The 21552-nt window shown below is 31.4% G+C and overlaps 1 protein-coding gene across 1 annotated transcript in view; it reads right to left on the bottom strand.

Annotated features, from left to right (window-relative positions):
• Positions 1-12159, bottom strand: part of LOC118200229 (solute carrier family 15 member 4-like) — a 50871-nt gene extending 38712 nt beyond the window's left edge. The window contains exons 1-2 of the mRNA XM_085827034.1: positions 11429-12159; positions 352-686 (exon numbers count right to left, since the gene is read on the bottom strand). Of these exons, the coding sequence (XP_085683160.1) occupies positions 352-686; positions 11429-12016 (923 nt within the window). The 5' untranslated portion in view covers positions 12017-12159. The remainder of the gene's footprint in view (positions 1-351; positions 687-11428) is intronic.
• Positions 12160-21552: the final 9393 nt, after the last annotated feature.

Genomic DNA, 21552 nt, shown 5'->3' with positions numbered 1-21552 from the left:
GATGCCTGTCTTAATAAAGACATTCTGAGGTTTTCAGAACAGTGATCTTTTGGGTTTACCCAAGGTCCATTTTTGTAAGGTAAGAAAGGATTATAAGGAATTTTAAAGTGATTTTGAAAATTCATAAAACCTGGGCCCTAGATCTGTATATGCCGAACAAGTAACCGGAATCTAGAGTTACATTATCTTACTGACAAACCAAATTTGAAATCTCTGTAGACAACACATCCTACATTATTACTGCTGTGCAGGCAACAATATAGGCAATTATGCATTATGGCAACTCAAGAATGTAAAAATACTTGAATAGAAATTTAATAATTTCAGTTATCAATAATTAAAATAACATACCTAGAACTTTCATTCAAACGCTTTCTTACTCCTTTATTTGCTCGATTTATTTTCCAAGCATCCTTCAAAACGGAAAAAATTCGAGATATAGAACTGCCACTTGCTGACTGGTGGGTATAAAAGGGGAAAGTAAACCAGAACAAAAAAGTAGCACAACAAAGTAATGCAGCAGGAATAATATAACCATATTTGAAACCTTTATACATCAGATCTCTTGATTTGAAGTCTTGCTGAATGTATGTAATTCCAAGTATTGCAATCAGAGCTCCAATATTTACACACCAGTAAAGCCAATTGAGGTAGATTCGTAGTCCATTCGTTCCACTATAACGGACCTGTTTAAAAACATTAAAAATTTAAAAGATGAAAGAGAAAAAAAAAAAAAAATTACTGCAACTTTCCTCAATTTTTAAAATATTTACTTATATATTTACAAATGCCTGGCTTTTGTCATTCATGGAATCGAGGTTTTGATTCTAGTGACTTCCATGAGTATTAGCCAGTCATTAGTATGCCCTTAGGCGATAGCAGATTTAAAAAAAAAATAAAAGATGCTCTACCGTGAGCACCGCATCCTGGGGATGAAAACAAAAATTTGGAGGTGGCGAAGCTATGAAAAGAGCATTGACTTTCCCTTATCTGTAGAACTTCCTTCACTAACTGTTGAGCGTTCATACATCGAGGTCAGTCACATGGGTGGCCACCCTCCCAAGGATTGACCCCGAATTCTGCTGCTTGAACAGGAGGACCTGTGAGATAGAAAATTTTAGTTAAGAAAATGAAATCAATCCTTAATTCTCACGAATTTGAAGGGAGATGCAATCTAATCTTCATCCTCTGCAATTTTCATGAAATACATAGCAGCTCGGAAACCTGCGGAAAGTTTTTCTACAACTGTCTTCGCCTGCCTCATTTTTTCGATATGTATGACGATGTTACTTAGAAAATCCTGGATCTTATCATCTTGGAGCCATATTAAGGCTTCGTTCGCTTCTTTTGGAATATTCAGTCTTTTTCCCTTCACTTTTTCACTGAACAGAGATCTTTAATCTGTCTTATTATCTGTCCTTGCATTTATTTTTTCTGAATTCTTCAGCTTCGGGAAATCTTTCTCTGTCATGGTAGGTGCAGGAGGCCTTTTCTTTTCTATGTTCTCAAATTTTTCTTTGTATGCTCTGCAACCACGGTAGCTACTAACGTGCCCTTCTCCGAAAAAACTGCAGTTTCTTTGGACACAGTTTGGTACTATGACCTCCTCCGCATTTGCAACATATTTCCATGTACTTGCATAAATGCTGTGTGTGGCTATATTCCTGTCATCTTTAACACTGTGTGGGACGTTTTCTGGGGGTAAACTTCTCAATTTGGATATTGAAACTGAACATGTTATTCAGATTGAAGATGGCACTTCCAGCATTGTTTCTTTTCAGTTCCAGGAAGAAAATTGGCAGTTTTTCCTCAACTCCTTGTCTGGTTCTGGTGAATTGCCTTACTTTTATGATTGGGAATTTACGTCGTTGAAGATTGCATCTCCTGAGACTATTTCTGGAATATTCTTTAGGACTGCTTTCACATTTTTCTCACTTGTAAGTTGATATGTGTGATATGGGATACCTCTTTCACTCAGCATACTTGTCATTTTCCTGTAGTCATCCGAGTTCTTTACATACACATAGATATTATTTGTCTTCAAATTCTTCTGTACAGTGGTTTTTGAAAATTTCATCTACTTTCAATCAGTCTGTTGAATTCTGGGGAATACAATGGAAGGAGGTGTTTCCTTCAGGGTTGCTCCTTCTTAGCCTCTTTACTTTCAAACTCTTTGAAACGATTTTCATGTGTTACTTCCATAGCTTCCTTTTCAGGCGATTTTGCCGTTTTCTTTGGAAATTTCCATTCACTGTCCGATTTTTCATTTTCAGTCTCCATTTGAATTTCTGCCTTTTCTTGCTGACTTTCGTTCCGTTTGAATTTCTTCGGATTCTGTTTTACAACGTTTTGGTCATTTGCTTTTTAAGCGAATCATCTCCTCTTACCATGTTCGTAAACTTTTCTACTTAAAATTCCTTCATTAGCGTCACTATTGCTCCAGTTTGATCTATACCTCCAGTGTCAGGGGCCTCAGTCAATTAATCAGCGCTGGTTTTATTGTTCTTCTTTTCACCCTTCTTCACAAAATCTTTTTTCTACTTAACCGGCTGTGACTTCGTAGACCGTATTGAACATTCAGAATTAAGGTCATCATCGTCTGTAAGATCATCTACTGTCCTAAAGAAGGACATTTTTGCATATCCTAGGGTACCTAAACAACAGCACTAATAGCTTTTACAATTTAGTCAGGAAAATGAGTCAGAAAAAAATCTTTTTACTGTGCTGCTAAGAACTAACTGCTCTGTTGACCGCCTACTTGACTGAGTCAACTCTGACTCACCACAAAACTTGTCATTTATGCCACTAGCAGTATTTCAAAAATACTATTGAATGAAGAATAATACTGGAGACCAACCTATCATTCTCAACGTGGTAAACAAAAAATATTAGAAACAAACTCTAGCAAAATAGACAAATGTAACCACAGACTTCTAGACAATACTTTGATTGAAGGGGGGAAGCAAAGCTGAGGTCATAAAGTTGACATCTTACTTTCCTCATTAATTCCATCTGCTTATTCTGCAATTTTTAAGGCTAATTTGAACACAGCAGAATTAGCTCATGTGGACATAAGTTCTAATTGTTTTACTCAACCCCCCAGCTGACATTTGAACAATGATAAAATCTTACGTACATTGCACAAAAAAAAAAAAAAAAAAAAAAAAAAAAAGAGTACAGTTCTATATCTTGCGTTCTACAGGGCCGATTGACGTGTCTCGAAAACACGACTTAGGATATGTGTTAGAGTTAGACATAGCATTGTTCTAATATAAATATTTTGACAAAAAAATTTAATTTTTCTGATATAACATCTAAATTTTTTCCCATAATTTGATTCGGTACTTACGTATTATCGCAACTAGGTTGGCGCGATTTGCAAGTTTGAGTAAAAAATCTTTTTTTTATTACATCCTTCTTTTCACATTTCAAAATTTAGGTTCATTCCACATAAAATTCATCCACTTTTCATCATATATTTATGAATAGAAAGAAAATGTACATTTATTAATTACAGATAATTTTTAATACAGTTTTTTATATTATTTTGTTTTAAAATATAAAATAGCAATTAAACCCTTCCGGTTTCGAATTTGAATAAGTTGCAGAATTATTTTTTCGGCGGAAATCTTTTGGCTATTGCTTTTAGCACTGATTGAAAACCGTCTTCGCCATTAACAGCTTGAGCTTGGCGACATATAAATTCAATAAGGATTGAGTCAAGATGATGACGGGCTGTTCCTCTGTTTTTTGTTGCACCATTTGGCTGAGCCCCACATGCGCTCTATATGTTGTGTGTGAACGCCCGTGTTGGGATCCACAAAGTTATATTTGTGATTAACAGTTCCATGCAGAAATCCAGCATTTTCGAACTCACTTGTATTGCATCCTTTCCAGCAATTCGAATAAATGATGTTTCCTTCCTTGATATTTTCACAAATTTTTTCCATGAGGGTAACGGCGCTTCTGTTAGGTACAGTAACCAAAAAAGTCTCTTTCTTTTCTCGGCAAATTCCGCCGAAAACCCATTGCTGTGATAGTACCCGCCCCATAACACGTAGGGTTGCCAAATTTGGCGATTTATGCGAATTTTGGCCTGGTTGCGTTAATACATAAGTACCTTTGATTCTATGACTCAAATTATGCCAAACTGCTACGTTTTGTAAAAATCGCACAAGTTGTTTTTAAAAAATTAGCTCTCAAAATTTTAGCTCCTACATGTTAATTGAATCTTGTATGTATTTATTAATATCCTTTTTTTTATTACATTCTTCTTTTCACATTTCAAAATTTAGGTTCATTCCAAATAAAATTCATCCACTTTTCATGATATATTTTTAAATAAATTTTATAAATTTTTCGAAAAAAATTTTGAATTGTAACCTATAAATTTTTTACCATCATCTTAAAGTACATGTATTTCTTAGCATACCTGCAAAAAATTAAGAGTTTTTTATTCAAAATTTCCTAGGATATACATGAATTTAAAAATTGGCGTTTTGAAATTTGGCATATTTGTTATAAGCGATAATAACACCAAATGTAGTTTACGCACTTTGAAAATTATTTGAAAGTAATCGACGTGATTTTTTCCCCGCTCGTTTACAATGAAAAAAAAGGGAAAGGAAAATAGGTTGTTATAAATTAAGAAGTTCGCCAAGTGAATTGTTCTTGGCGCAAACTGAAAAAAAATGAGCCAAGATAATTTTTTTAATTTCTCCATAAATTTCACACCAAATTTTACAAAATTTAATACTTGGGCATAATTTGAGTCGTGTCATTTCAGAAAATGTCCGATTTTGTGTCAAAATACGTATGTTACAAAAATGGTATATATATATATCTAATATATATCCTAAGTCACACTTTTAAGACATGGAAAACACAATTTGAATTTCATCAATCGGCCCAACAGAACGAAAGATATAGAACGCGCAGTGTACATTATAACTCCTTAAATTTTATGCCATCCAATAGGTGACTATGGTGAATTCCTCACCATATCTCGTAAATGAATTAAAAATATGGATCAAATCCAATTTTGTAATAAAAAATACAATTATATTATAAACACTATATTGCATACTATATAATAATATATTTGTGACTACATTCCTGGTTATTTATTGACAAGCTGGTTGGTAGTATGCATTCTGTATCTCATACACTTTTATCTTTGAAGGAGGGCATTTTAAGCAATGAAAATTATTGTGAAATTCATACTATAAATCTTAGCCCATGAAAAATTTTTCGAATTTCACTAGGTGTTCTAAAAATTTTGCCCTTTCTCTTTTCACAGCAAAATTATCACTAATCACCATTAGATAAGTAAATATGCTTTAAATAAATATTATGGAGAATATCATCAGGTATTCAATTATAAGTGATAATAATTACCACATTTGCTAGCATATAAGGCACACTTTTTTCTTTGAAAATAGGTCTGAAAAATGGGGGGCTAAAGTGCAGAATCGCCCACTTATTTGATTTGTGTCTGTTTGGCACTTTTTACAAGAGTAAGAAGAATTGGATTTTTTCTTTGACTTTTTAAGTGAAACTAGGTCAATGTGTACATGGATAAAGTCAAGGAAGTGCACAATGCCATTTTTGTGCAATTCTGGGATTTTTTTTTTAAGTGCAAACAGTCGATGTGTACATGGATACGTGCAATTCTTAAAAACTTGCCGAGCAGTGGACGATTCTGCACTTTCCCCAGATGGGGTGCCTATTATATGTCGATACTCAGTTTTTGGTTACATTCATTTCTGCATACTTCCTCTATTTGGAATTATGAGATTTTTTTCTTCTTTCCTTGCGGAGTGTGGGAATATTACAGTTATATAGAGTTCAGTGAATGTGCTTCATCGACAATCATAGCTAGCTGGGTTCGTTCACCCATTCCAATTATTGTAAACGACTTCTAAGCACGTGAAATTTCTACTGTTAATTTTTCTTAAATTTGTTGGCAAGTTGTGGCTAAAAAACAACGTCAGCATTGCTATATCATAGCATACAAGGTACGTGATTGCGTATGCTAATGAATATGGAAACAGGGCTGCAGAGAGGCATTTCAAGTCACCCCCAACTGAGAAAAAAATAACTTGGTGAAATCAGGAAGAAGATCTAAAAAAAAAAAGGTTGATCTTTACAATATGGTAACTGGTAGTTTGGCGACATTTGGAGGCGATAAAGGTTACTACCTGGCACTTTGGTAATAATGTGAGCAGTACTCAGTTCCGATTACGCATTATTTTGTGTGAGGGAAATGAGAGATCATGGGATATGTCATGTGATATTAATGGACGAATTACGGTTCTTTAATCGGAAAAGGGGGGAAATCGGGAAAAAATCTGGAAATTTTGTATTTGGCTTTATTCTGTGTTGTGTGAAACAGTGTTCGTGAATTTTTAGATCCCATGGCCGTAACTAAAGTGAATTCGAAATGGGTATTTATGTATGTATTAATTTAATGTATGTGCTCATTTATATTTTAAGTAGTGTTTTTGAATTTAATTATATTTTAATTAAATGATAGTTATTTTGTGAATTTTATGTCTGTAGGAATTTGGTATACGTTTTAGTTGAAGTAAACGTGCATGGAAATAATTTAAATATATGACACTAAGTATTTGTAATGGTTGCGGTATGAATTTGTTGGTGACGTGTATAATGTAATAGATGATTTAGAGGTAAAAGTTTTTGGATATTTTATTTATTTTATATGTGGAAATGTTCATATTTGGAAAGGGTAAATACTTTTTCGCGATCAGGTAATTTCATATATGTTCTTTTTACCGGGTTTAAAGATTGAGAAAATTGCCATGTATTTTTGTGAAATTTTTCTAATTTATGAGAAAAAAGCAGTGTACATGGATATAGTGAAGAGTGTGCGAAATGGCATTTTTGTGCAATTCTGGGATGTTTTTTTAAGTAAAAATAAGTCGGCGTGTACATGGTTTAGTGATATTTTAATTAAATGATAGTTATTTTGTGAATTTTATGTTTGTAGGAATTTGGTATACGTTTAAGTTGAAGTAAACGTGCATGGAAATTATTTAAATATTTGATACTAAGTATTTGTAATGCTTGCGGTATGAATTCGTTGGTGACCTGTATAATGTAATAGATGATTTAGAGGTAAAAGTTTTTGGATATTTTATTTATTTTATATGTGGAAATGTTCATATTTGGAAAGGGTAAATACTTTTTCGCGATCAGGTAATTTCATATATGTTCTTTTTACAGGGTTTAAAGATTGAGAAAATTGTCATGTATTTTTGTGAAATTTTTCTAATTTATGAGAAAAAAGCAGTCTACATGGATATAGTGAAGAGTGTGCGAAATGCCATTTTTGTGCAATTCTGGGATTTTTTTTTTAAGTAAAAATAAGTCGACGTGTACATGGTTTAGTGATATTTTAATTAAATGATAGTTATTTTGTGAATTTTATGTTTGTAGGAATTTGGTATACGTTTTAGTTAAAGTAAACGTGCATGGAAATAATTTAAATATATGACACTAAGTATTTGTAATGGTTGCGGTATGAATTCGTTGGTGACGTGTATAATGTAATAGATGATTTAGAGGTAAAAGTTTTTGGATATTTTATTTATTTTATATGTGGAAATGTTCATTACTTTTTCGCGATCAGGTAATTTATATATGTTCTTTTTACCGGGTTTAAAGATTGAGAAAATTGTCATGTATTTTCGTGAAATTTTTCTAATTTATGAGAAAAAAAGCAGTGTACATGGATATAGTGAAGAGTGTGCGCAATGCCATTTTTGTGCAATTCTGGGATGTTTTTTTAAGTAAAAATAAGTCGGCGTGTACATGGTTTAGTGATATTTTAATTAAATGATAGTTATTTTGTGAATTTTATGTTTGTAGGAATTTGGTATACGTTTAAGTTGAAGTAAACGTGCATGGAAATAATTTAAATATTTGATACTAAGTATTTGTAATGCTTGCGGTATGAATTCGTTGCTGACGCGTATAATGTAATAGATGATTTAGAGGTAAAAGTTTTTGGATATTTTATTTATTTTATATGTGGAAATGTTCATATTTGGAAAGGGTAAATACTTTTTCGCGATCAGGTAATTTCATATATGTTCTTTTTACCGGGTTTAAAGATTGAGAAAATTTTCATGTACTTTTGTGAAATTTTTCTAATTTATGAGAAAAAAGCAGTGTACATGGATATAGTGAAGAGTGTGCGAAATGCCATTTTTGTGCAATTCTGGGATGATTTTTTTTTAAGTAAAAATAAGTCGACGTGTACATGGTTTAGTGATATTTTAATTAAATGATAGTTATTTTGTGAATTTTATGTTTGTAGGAATTTGGTATACGTTTAAGTTGAAGTAAACGTGCATGGAAATAATTTAAATATTTGATACTAAGTGTTTGTAATGCTTGCGGCATGAATTCGTTGGTGACGTGTATAATGTAATAGATGATTTAGAGGTAAAAGTTTTTGGATATTTTATTTATTTTATATGTGGAAATGTTCATTACTTTTTCGCGATCAGGTAATTTCATATATGTTCTTTTTACCGGGTTTAAAGATTGAGAAAACTGTCATGTATTTTCGTGAAATTTTTCTAATTTATGAGAAAAAAGCAGTGTACATGGATATAGTGAAGACTGTGCGCAATGCCATTTTTGTGCAATTCTGGGATGCTTTTTTAAGTAAAAATAAGTCGGCGTGTACATGGTTTATGTGTATGTGTTATTTTGAAAAACGCGCAAGGAGTATGGTATTGTGCACTTTTTCCCAATTTTGCAGTGAATATTTGTCATGATTAAGCAGTTTTGTTAGATAAAATTTCTAGCATAAGTGTAATTCGGCTAGTAGATTGTTGGAAGAAGTGTTCAGTAGATAAAAAGAAAAGAAACATGTCTTTGCGGCGGGAAAAAAAAATAGAGGGTTGCTGTAGAAGAGTTGGTTGCCAAATTTTCGCCAAAAAATTGCCAAGTTACCATAATGTAAAGATCAACCAAAAAAACTCACAGACTGGGTATTTGCAGAAAGTACTACTTTGTATTTGTATTACTTTATATTTAAATTACTGTAAATTCATTATAATGATCAGCAATAAGATTTTATCCTTCAAAAATGTGTATAAAAAAGGGGTGCGTCTTATACGCTAACAAATACAGTACTTGATTTGCAGTCAGTCATAATTTATCTGTATACACATGAATGAAGAAATAGTGAATGTTTAAAATGGAGAAAGTTGCAGTGTTTTTTTTTGAAACACGTACTTCAAGGACATTGCCAGCCCTCCTCTTTGTGATTATACTGCGTGTCATAATCAATATATTGCACTTATTTTTTACAACTTATTAGAGACTTAGTTCAAGTCAGCCTTCAGTCAAGCATGGTGAAGCATTTTTCATGAAATGAAACATGCCAAACTGAAAGGAGTTCATGGAAAAAATTAAACAACTCAAACTATTTGTTGTAGCTATCATTCCCATAGTTACAAGGTGATCTGGGTGGAAGAAAATGATTCTGAAGTTCCTATTTCAAAGTAATAGACCATGTACTATTCAGAACATACATTACAATAAAAAACACAGAAAGCAGTGATATCGAGGTACCTACTCTAATGTAATTGAATGCAGTCATACATGACTACGCTTGAACTACCATATACAGTGTATTACTGCATACTGTTGATTTAGATGGTACACTACAGCTTGAAACTTCATTTTGAACTGAATACTGTAAAGGCCCTTATTTTCTTGATTTTCACAAGCCCGTCGTAATCGCAAAAATTAAAGCCTCGCGAAATACTTTTTTTTTTTTTTTCAATTTTCTCAACTTTACTTAGACGCTTTTGAAATTTTTCAACTTTCGGTTCTGTTCATATAAAATTTGCAAAATTTTCAACTCATGCAATCACCGATACATTCATTTTCGCGAAAATTAGGGCCTTTACAGTAAGTAGCAGCAAACTATGTATGTTGCAGAAACAGCATATTAGAATAACTATGAGGTTACAAAACTGGAGACACATGATTTTAATGCAGCATTATTACCATGAACTGTGACCTTTTACAATGAAAAACACTTCGAAAAGAACACCACCTGAAAGGACTTACAATAATACAGTACAACTATGTCAACAAGGTTCAAACTAGCAAGCATTTGAGACAATAAAGTATGATGGTTATTATTATTATTATTTTTTTTTTTTTGTTTGAAAATTTTTAACTTCTAGTGCATTATCTTACACCCTGTGGCTATAATATTATCATTGCATGATGCCCAGCGGTTAATTTCTAAAATTAAAAGTGTCAGAGCCCTGTGGAAGATTATGAGAAACAAAAAATAAAACAGCTAAAAATTAAATAACTGAATTTAAATTAAGAAAAATGTAAAGAGATAAAGAGAAATCTAATAAATTATTAAATTAATTTTAAACAGCTAAATAAGAAAAAAATCAGATCTTGTTTTATTTGGGGCATTGGCTGAATTACAATTCCACATAAAAGCTAAGAAGCAGCTTAGTAGACTTCCATCTGACTTAAAGCCACGATTATACATATAATGTACTGTTCCAATGGACGACAGGTACCACATTTTTTTTTCAGCACACCAAGGAAAAAAGATAAAATGATTAAAACTCCACTAAGGAGAATCAGAATTTCAAAAACTGTATGAGAATATGGTAGGAAATTTTAATGGAAAATTGTAGCTTTGAAAATAAAGAGGGAAGAGTTCAAGACTTTCTGATCGCGATGCCCTGTCAATGTCTAGAAAGTCTAGGCAGAAATTTTCCCTGGATACAATTCAGTAACAATGTGAGAATAAATGTAAGACTTCTCTGTACAAGTAACAGCAGTTGTCCCTCTGTTTGATTACATCATTTAGAAAGTCTACAGGAACTATGCAATAGGAAGGTTGACTATCGTGGAAATGTGACGGTTTAGTACTTTGAGGGACACAAAATTCACCTGCTCTCATAAATTCATAGCACATCCTGCAGAATAAGTCTTTGACATATGACTGGAGGGCTTTTCTTAAAAGTTTCAACCTCTGAGCAAGGCTTGAGTCCAAGGGAAAGATAGACCTGCATTCAGAAGTTAGAATTGATTTTTAAGGCATGTTTTTTATTAAAACAAAGTTTACCTACTCAAATTGTTGTTCATTTACATAAAAAAAGTGCCAGAACCCTTTTAATTAGGGCTTTGGTGGCCTCCCGCTGAAATTATCTCGAGAACTGGTAGGTACCGCAGCCGGGCTCTGAATGATGCGATACAATGATTACAGGTTGAGTCACATTTTTGACTCAACCTGTAATTACTGACCAAATCCATTTCAATTATTTATAAAACTACACGTATGATGATTCACATATAAGAAATACGTATTTCTTAAAAAAATACCTATTTCGAAAAAAGAAAGCATACTTACTTGCTCAGCTCCAAATGGTGTAATATTTGCTTTAACAGTTCCTGTTCCTATCGCAGCTGCAATTAAGACGCACATTATTAACCAACTACAATTTTCCTCATACAACGGAATATCCAAACCGCCGTCATTTGTAGAATTAATAATCGGTGAAAAACAATTGTCAGACATACTGCAAAGTTCTGATAAATATGGAAGAAACCAATATGCAGCAGTGAACAAAACAAATGCAGGCCCTATTGTTCTAAAGCGTCCCAAATATGCATCGGATAACCAGCCCCCAAACAAACAGGATAAGTATGATATTCCAGTAAAAATAAGTAGTGCACTAATGGCATTATTGGACTCCCAACAAAAATCATTTTTATTTAAAAAAAGGTACAGATTCCCGGTCAATGAATAATAAGCAATCCTTTCTAATAATACTAAAATTAGTATAATAACTCCAGGCACGAAATGCCAACGGCTGTTGGAAGGTATAGAAGAGACTCGGGAAGAGTTCGTATTTCGAGCTGTGATATAATCACTGCTACTGTAACTTAAAGAATTTACAGACCGCAGCAAAGGTTCTGTTTCACTGTCGGAAGCCATTATTTAGTAAATACTACCGACTAGAAATATCAGTAATTCATTCTCTACCGCAACCTAAAACCAAAACACTGTCAAGATCACAAGACATGCATTACTGTTGATATCGCTTCACATTTTTAGACAGTTGCGTACCCTTCTACTACGCGCATGCTCGAATTAGACTAGTATGTTCGTAATGGAAGTAGAAGTAAAATTAATAACGCAAAACCTTTTTTCTTAATTAGCTAAAGAAATGATTTCCAGATTTTCCATATATCTCGTATCTTTGAAGTACATCAATGAGCATTTTAGTATAATGCAGCAATAAATTTTATTTAATGTGGAAATATGAATTATCTAAATGTGAAGTATAGACTGAGTTCGAGGTTACGGCAGCACTCTAAGCGGGATAAACAAATTAATGTTTATAAACAAACTAGAGAATGTTTACTTTTATGACGCATGCATTTTGAAATCAGATCTAGTGCTGATGAGCTAAAAAGTAGGTCAGCACTAAACGTTCTGCTAGTTTTAATTAGAAACTTTTTTTAAAGGCTTTTAAATGCTGATAAGAGAAAGTGATTTATCTTGTTTCTCAGTCCATAGATTTCTAAAAAAGAACACACTCAAACTTCTTTTGGTTTTATACGTTTTATGGCATTAAAAAACTTTAAAAAAATTTGTTTTCAAAAGTAATTTTTAAGCGTTTTATTCATTAGCAGCAGTAACAAATGATATTTAATAGCGGAAACACTGATAATATCCTCCCCCCAATAAAAGCTTTTATTTTCTTCTCTGTGTAATAGATAAATTATATATGCCAGAATATAACGAAAATTATTTCCTGTTCTTTTTAATTTAAATATTGTGAAATGAATTACATTTATTTATTTGAAAAGTCTCGTGCATAACTCTTAAGGTATCCATAAACTATCTTTACAGGTAAAAGCTCAGATCATGTCTTGGCTTTCATAGACGGAATAAGAGAGTCACCAGTTATATCTTTAGTGCATGACATGCAAAAGTAATAAGCTCTAAAACATCAATATCTGAAGCATGAAATCATTGAAACAACTAGTTTGCAATTATCATAGATATATTATTATGAACATGGCAGGAAACTGATTATCATCTAGTGGACTTTACACAAAAAATAATGACCTAGCATTAGTAATTGTATACATTATTTTAAAAGGCATGAAAAAGGGGATATATTTTCCAATAAAGACAGCATAAAGACTAGAACACAAAAATAAATTATTAGTGACTAATTGACAAACACCTTTTTTCTTTAATTAAAGAGAAGAAACTCTGGATAAAGTGCAAAATCGCCCACTTATTTGTTTGGCGCTTTTTGTAAGAGTACGAAGAATTGGATTTTTGTCAATTTTCACTGACTTTTTTTTCAAGTGAAAATATGTCGATGTGTACATGGATACAGAGTATGTGCAATTCTTAAAAACATGCCAAGCTGTGAGTGATTCTGCACTTTCCCTGAAACTCTAGCTTAGTTGTTTTATAGTCAGGAGTTTCAATTCGTAATGTAAAAAAATGTGATGCCATTTCTGTTATATTTTGAAAACATATAAGCATGTATTTTGGGCAGCTTTTCAGTTTGTGAACAATATTTGGCTAGGTAGAGAAGAAAAAAAATATTACAACATTTGAAAAATAAGCTTTAAAGATTATCTACTTGATTCTTGATTCTTCGATAAATTATTCTGTTAAGCATACACCAACCAGTTTAATGTAAAAGCTTTCTGTTCTTAAAATGTGTTTAGAAATATCTAAGCTGCAAAAGTTATAGAAATATCTAAGCTGTGATATAAAATTCATGATGTGGAATAAAATAAACCTTCCGTACCTATTAGACAAACACTTCTTAAACCTTGCAGAGCAGTGTTTTTTTCAGTGCCACTGAATTTGATTAACAATCCTGTTGTTTTAAATAGGTTAATTTTCAAGTTAAAGAATGAATGTTTATGAATAAATTAAAAATAATAAGCAACTTTTAAAATTTACATTACAGCATAATTAGGTTCTTTCAGAATTTTTGAAGATTGCATACCTATTTTGTTAGTTGGAATTCCAATATTTAAACTATGTGCTCTTTTAGGGAAAGACATCAGGTTAAAAAGTAATAGTCACATGCTTATTTGGGTACTTATGTATTATCGCAACCCCTTAGTAGAAGTTGCAAAATTTTCTGAAATTGCCAAACTCTGGCAGCTATGCTTTTAACAGTTTTTTTAGGTAACCATATCCACTGTAAGCTGCAATCTAAAAAATTCATCGAATAATTTTTTACTCGACAAAAAATTGCCAAGCTGTGCAAGATGTTTGCGCTAATACATAAGTATCCTTTTTTGTTTTTAAGTTGGAAACAAGGGTCCAATTAATTCAACACATTTTTGTAATTGGACAAAAAAGTAACCTTAGTTTGGTATAGTTCTGCACCTAGCTAATTTTTGTTTCCCTGATCCAATCTGATTTAATAAATATTTAGCAGTGTACATATATCTCTTCACAAGAGTGATTCATATGATTTATTTGAAAGTGTCTTTTACTATATAAAATTTAAAATAATGAATTGTATTTTTATAGTCTAATTTTATTTTTAATGTAGTAATATTCTAAAACAAACAGAATGAGAAAGGATTTTACTCATTAATTAAAGTTGATGTTTTGATTAACACAAAGCAGAGCTGGTTTATTGCTGCAGAAGTACAAACAACCAGTAGTGCAGGACTGGTTTGTCACTAGGTGAACCTAGGTAAACATTTAGGGATGCTAAGAAATTGGAATGCTTATCTTATCTTAAAAAATAATTAAAAAAACAGGCAATAAATTCTTTCTGGTTCTTGAAGTTTAGCTAAATCTTATGAAAATATTGTAAATATACAATGAAACCTTTCATACTAATTACCTCCATAAAATTACACCCTCTGAAAATGACCAGTATTTTTGAAAACAATGTTAAATAATGGTACTGAACATCACTGATAGCCATGTAGTGATATGTATGAATTGAGGATATTATTACACTTTTAAAGCTTAGGCAATAAAGTTTATTTCCATTTCACTGTATCTGACTCTGTCATACTTTTGTATTAATTTCCTATTTTAATTTTTGTCTGTTTTTTGAAAATTGTATTTCATTACTATCCCTTTTCTAAAATTGCAGGATACTGTATTATCCTTTTAGCTATTTCTATTTATTTTGAAACTCCAAATCTTTTATAGATTGCATTTTAGTTTTTACCATTTATTTTGATTTTTAGCAATGTACCTTTTTTGCTGGTACTTGGCACCATATTTTGTTCCCCTATTTTGATTTTGATTATTGGCTATTTTCTTTCTTAAATTTAAACTTAAATTTAATTTTTGGAAATATAAGTTGCCTTTATATTTGCCATTGGTATTCCAAGTTGCTAATTTTTAAATTAAAAAAGTTTCCGCTTTTAAAATTCGGATTCATTGTCTGTCCCTTTTTGCGTGTGTATGTGTGCATATAATATGATATATTTTCATTCAAATCCCATTAGATCAGATTTTATCTTGATGATTCTTTTCAAAATTTCTTAAAATTTTTCTAAAACTTAAAATTTTACATTAATATCTTCTCATTTAATTATTTTTACATAAAATTTCTTTGGTTAGTATCTGTTACAAATCATCCAGATAATTCAGAAACATGGCTCTACTGATGATTCTTTCAGCTGCTGTTGAAAAAGACCAAGGAATTATCAACTATTATTTATCAATTAATAAATGGTCACTATTTTATGGTTAAAGTAGACTGAAGGATACTCCTTGTATCATTGTGAAGTTGTTGTTTCGTTTATCACCAAGTTGTTTCATTTATGGTTTATGGTAACCTGAGTAGTTGAATGTTCTGTAAGTTTACTTTTACTAGAATTGGGTGCTCCTATGACTTTTTAAGTGAAAATATATAGATGTGTACAAAGTCAAGAGAGTGCGCAATGCCAAATTTGTTCAGTTCTCTGATGTTTTTTTAAGTGAAAATAGGTTGACGTGTACATGCATAAAGTCAAGTGAGTGCGCAATGCATAGTTTGTGCAATTTTGTGATTTTTTTTTTTTTTTTTTTTTTTAAGTGAAAATAGGTCAATGTGTACATGGTTACCTAGTTTGCGCAATTTTTTTACTTGTTATTTTATCTTTGTGTAGCGGCGATTTTTAGCGTTACAATCGCGGCTGCACAAAGCCAAAATAACAAGTGAAAGAATTGCACAAACTCGGTATCCATGTACCGTCAAAAAAAATCGCTAATTTTTGGCAAGGAGTTACCGGTTAATATACTTTTACTCTGTTTTATTTTTGTATTAATTTATTTTTACCTCCTAAATTTTTACTTCATACGTTTTTAATTCGTACCTTCGTGGTAGATAGTTAACCACGAATTATTATCAGCCACTCTTGGCTGATAATAATTCTGTATATATATATATATATATATATATATATATATTATATATATATATATTTTAGAATCACAAGAATGTACTAATTTATTCTTATTTATGTTTTTACACTGTTTTAGTTCCTTTTATGTTTATGTAGTTTGTGAATTGTTTTACTATGACAAACAGCGGTTGTGTCAGTGAAAAATCTTTTTATGCAAGGACCTTTCATTCTTTTAAATAATTAGTCAAAAGTAATCCGGACCCGTCGGGACTTCGGCGATTCTGGATTATCGGTTTTTGCGGATTATAGATCATCAGTTTAAATCTGGTAAGATGGCATGCAGAAATTACAAAATTAAAAATATGAAATCATAATTTATGGAATAAAGAGCAATTATGATCTAAAGGGGTATCAAAATTTACAAAAAACAAAAGCTTAATATTTATTTGTTTACTTTATTAAACATTTCTTTTAACGCGCGCATGCGTAAAGCATACATTACGCATAGTCGAAATTAGAAAATTGCATCCAGAAAACTATTTGATGTGTATTCGTGATATTTATAATGACGAGGAATTTGATTTAAATCATATCAAAGACGGAGTACATCGAGATGAAATACTACATTTAGTAAGGAGTTATAAGCCGAATAAAGTAAAAACATCTGCTCTGAAGATAAGGATAGTGCTGACAGATCAACTTCCAGTTTATTGCGTGTCGCAACGTTCCCCCCCCCCCGAGCAGCATGAAATTGATAAACAGATTTCGGAATGGTTAGAGAAACAAAGGATATGCCTTTATCCATTTTTTGCAGCAATTCCACTTTTTGTTTGATGGACATCCAAACATGCTTTCGCTTTGTAGATCCTTTGGCAGCTCCAGAATCGGAAATTCTTTTTGACATAATCACAAGTTCGAGCTTACTTTTATAAAATTGCTCTAACAGTCTGCAACAAATAATAAGCCGGATCCAGTTCGAAGATTAATGAACAACGCAATCTGCAACATTAACTGAAATAGATAATTAGATTATTTTAGCTTAGCTTATACCGTCCGTTATACATTAAACGCGCATGCGTAAACGTATTATGCGAAGGCGTGCATGCGCAGAAAGTTTGTAGCTTTGAGGTCCGGATTAAAGACTTGTGACTGTATTTAAGCTTTGTACTTGGCTTTGAATTAAATTAACCAACTGCTAAATATTGATTATCTTTCCTCTTAAGATTTTTTCTTAACTAGTGCTTTGAATCAGCTTTGACTCAATATCTTCTTGGTTTGGTATTTTACAATTCGCGCACTTTTAACAATATGATCGACATTTGCAAATGTGCGTTTATACGCCAGGTATAAAAATGATAGATTAAAAAAAGGAAAAAAAAAATCAGCGTACAAATGTTATATTTTTACGTGTACTTATGCGTTTTATTTAAAGGGAATGACATACCATTTGAACTTAAATACTTTTCGTTATCGGATAACATGAAAAGTTCGTCATTTTCGTCTTCCGTTATTTCTTCAGGCACATCATCGATTTCTGTTTCATCTTCAACATCACTGTTACTACTTTGATCCATAAATAAATAATCATTATCTTTCCATCCTTCATCAACACCAAACATCCTTGCTGCAGCACGGTTTCTATTTTTTTTCACAAACTTAATGACTTTGCATTCGAAACCAGCACTGTGCTGTTTCGTTTGGTAGGAGCCAAATTTACTACTAAAAGGGACGCTAGATTAATTGTATTTTAACTAAAACCGTCGATGTTCATTTCAAAATCATGGCTTCAAATAACCACAGAAAGAGGAAACATCTGAATCATAATTTCGCGAATTTATTCGGGTTCTTTTGGGAAGTGCATTCTTACTCAAAATTATATTCCTCTTTTCCCGAAATCCAGCAATAGCATTCTTTTGGATTCTTGACACTTGCACTGAATACAGTGCACCCTCTTTGCAGGTATATTTACTCCCTTAAGCATTCAACCCCCATACATATTGCTCCCCCTATTGCGTGTCATTTCGGTATACCATTGTTCAAAAGGCTAGGAGAAATCTTTGAGTAAGTGACCTCAAAAGATACGAGCATTATACATGCATCTTTTAGGTCTCTTCGTAAAGAAATGGGGGCGCGTTATACGGCGAATATACTTAAAAATTAAAAAATACAGCTCAAAATTATAGGTGAGCGTTATACACCGGAAAATACGGTAAGCTTTAGTAGATCCAAAATTGGTTTATTTAACTTGAAAAGCCAATTACTTTCCATTTAATAGCAATAATTGATTCATTAAATTTTCTTAAAATTTTCGTCTTTTACCATTGTATCCCATTTTCATAAATTTTTGTTTTATACCATTTTCATAAATTTACTTTTAATTAAAAAAGTTTCTTCACGTGCTCTAGATGATACTAAAATTTTTTTTACTACTACTAGTGTTAAAGTTCATTTTTTTTTTAATTTCCTATTTTCCATTCTCTTCTTATATTTTCTAATTACAAAACAATTCTTTTAAAAACAAAATACAAACATATAAAGACATAAAGTAAGAAATTTAGAACTAATATTTTACAAATACCAAAAATTGAAATTCATAATTAATAAATTTCAAATAAATGCAATAAAGAATTTAAAAATGTTAAAACCAAAACACTTTAAACAAGCAAAACCCCATTTAAAAAATTAGTGAAAGTTAAAGAAGAATGAACAAAAACAGAAGAGGAATTCAATCAACTTCAATCTTACTTCATCAGGGGGAGGAACATTGAAATCATTCTTTGTTGCATTTATTTGAAATTTATTAATTATGAATTTCAATTTTTGGTCTTTGGGAAATATTAGTTCTAAATTTCTTACTTTATGTCTTTAATGATAATTTTTTCTGCAGCTTAATGCGCGAAAATACTAGGTATGTTTATATTTGGTTTTCAAAAGAATTGTTTATATATATATATATATATTGTTTCATAAGAATAAATTGAATTTAATTAAATAAATTTAATTTAAATACAAATTTAATAAAATATTCTTTGCGCCATTGCTGCAAGGAATGAAATTTAAATTTAAACAAATTTTAAATTAAATTTTAACAAACACGTATAAAAGTAAAAAAGCAAATTTAAAGCCAAAATAAAGAAAAAAAGCAAAAATAATTTTTAGAAAAATTTTAAAAAAATGTGCAAACATATAAAAGATTTAATTCTCGAACTAATCTACAATATCATTTAAATTCAGAAGCATAAGCAAATCAAGTGCAAAAACAATCCATGAAAATAAATTCACTAATTTAGCAAATTAAAATTAATCCAAACAATTTTTTTAAATTTAAATTTGTTTAAATTTATATATATATATATATATAATATCATTAAAGGCATAAAGTAAGAAATTTAGAATTAATTTTTCACAAAGACCAAAAAATTTTATTATGAAACATATATCTATCTACACATTATCGAGGCCATTTAAAGTAACATCATTAGACTAACTCACTTTAGAATCAGTAAACTCTTCTGGTAACATCTTCCTCAGACAACCACCACTAAACAAAATATATACGTCTGAGAACATGGACAATTAATTAGTATAAAGAGTCATCTTTCTAAGGCAAAAAGAGGCTAAAATCTATTGAAACTGTGGATGGTCATCTTGGAAGGTCTTTCCTATACTTAATGCCCCTAACCATAGGACTTTATTTTTAACCTCCCTCCCCCCCCCAAAAAAAAAAAAAAAGGGAAAAGATCTTGTGGAATATCATCTGGTAATACAGTCGTCCTGTTTATACGAATAAATTTAATAAAGAATCAAACTTCTCATGCTATTTTCAATTGCATTTTCTGAGTTTTTTTGTGGAATGAGGATAATTATTCTTAAAGCATTAATATTTGTCAAATGCCAACCACAGAACATTTTCAAAATTGTGTTATGTTTCAATCCTCACATTTGTTTATTTCTATTATGATTTCCAGATCTGGATGCTAGCATTTTAAAATTTTATTGCATCCAAATACAAATCCTAATGTTAACGAAACTGATGTAGTCAATGTAATTACGTCCAAATTAGTACTTAAAAGAAGTGAAGGTTAATTGATTAAGGCCAAAGTAATTATATAAGATTGAAACACTGTATGCTTTTAAAGCCCTTTCTATGGAAAACTGTCCCATATTCATGGTGTACGTGCAGTTCCATTTAATCAGCCATTTGCCAGAAGCCAAACGAAGTATCAGTATTCAGGATCTTACTAACTCAGTCATTGGCATGGTATCAAAAGAAAAAAAAATCCAATGTATACACCATATGACTTCCTTGTACGGAATATTAAATTACACGCATTTTTTCCTGCATTTCATTTAAACTTATTTCCTCGAATTTCATTAGAGATATGTTTCTCATTCAGTTTATTTAGTTCTCACTTCGCGGCAAGGCAAAAAGACATAAAAACTCAAAATACCTTCATTTAAAATTGAAAGATACAGAAAAGCATAAAACACCAAATACAATTTAAACAATCAGAAAAACAATTTTTTCAATTAAAATTACAGTTTCTACGCAAAAACATGCAATTCGACCAGCAGGCAAAAAGACCAATTTTTCGGTGCACAAATTCCTTTTGGTTCCACTCGGCAAAAAGACACTGAAGGTGCAAAAATACTTAATTCATTATTATGCTAAGTTTCAAATGTAAACAAATATGGCTGCTATAGTAAAAACAATTTTAAAAATTAGGCTTAGCCGCACTTAAACAACTTTCAAATTGTTGATAATTCTACAACTACTGCATGCAGATTAACTACAGGCATAAAATCCTTAACCGGAAGATGAAAATAACATAATTCAATAATTTTTAAAGCAAAAAATGCACAATTTACCCAAATATAAAACAAAACAAAAGAACTGAGCTCACTGAACCGAGTAACAGAGTGGGTATATATATATGTATACCCACTCTATTGCTGCTATATATATACTTTTGGTGTGGCCTATTGCAACCAAAATAGGAGGTGCACAACTACATGTTATAGCTGTCCTATATGCAAAATTTCAATATTTTGCGGCTACTCGTTTTTGAGTTATGCGAGATACATACATGTGTACGCAGGTACAGACGCCACGAGAAAATCTATTGAATC

Source organism: Stegodyphus dumicola, chromosome 11 (assembly GCF_044657685.1).
Source record: "Stegodyphus dumicola isolate Sdum_Otavi_A_Nest chromosome 11, ASM4465768v1".
Classification (NCBI taxonomy): domain Eukaryota; kingdom Metazoa; phylum Arthropoda; class Arachnida; order Araneae; family Eresidae; genus Stegodyphus; species Stegodyphus dumicola.
This window is presented reverse-complemented; position numbering and strand designations above follow the sequence as displayed.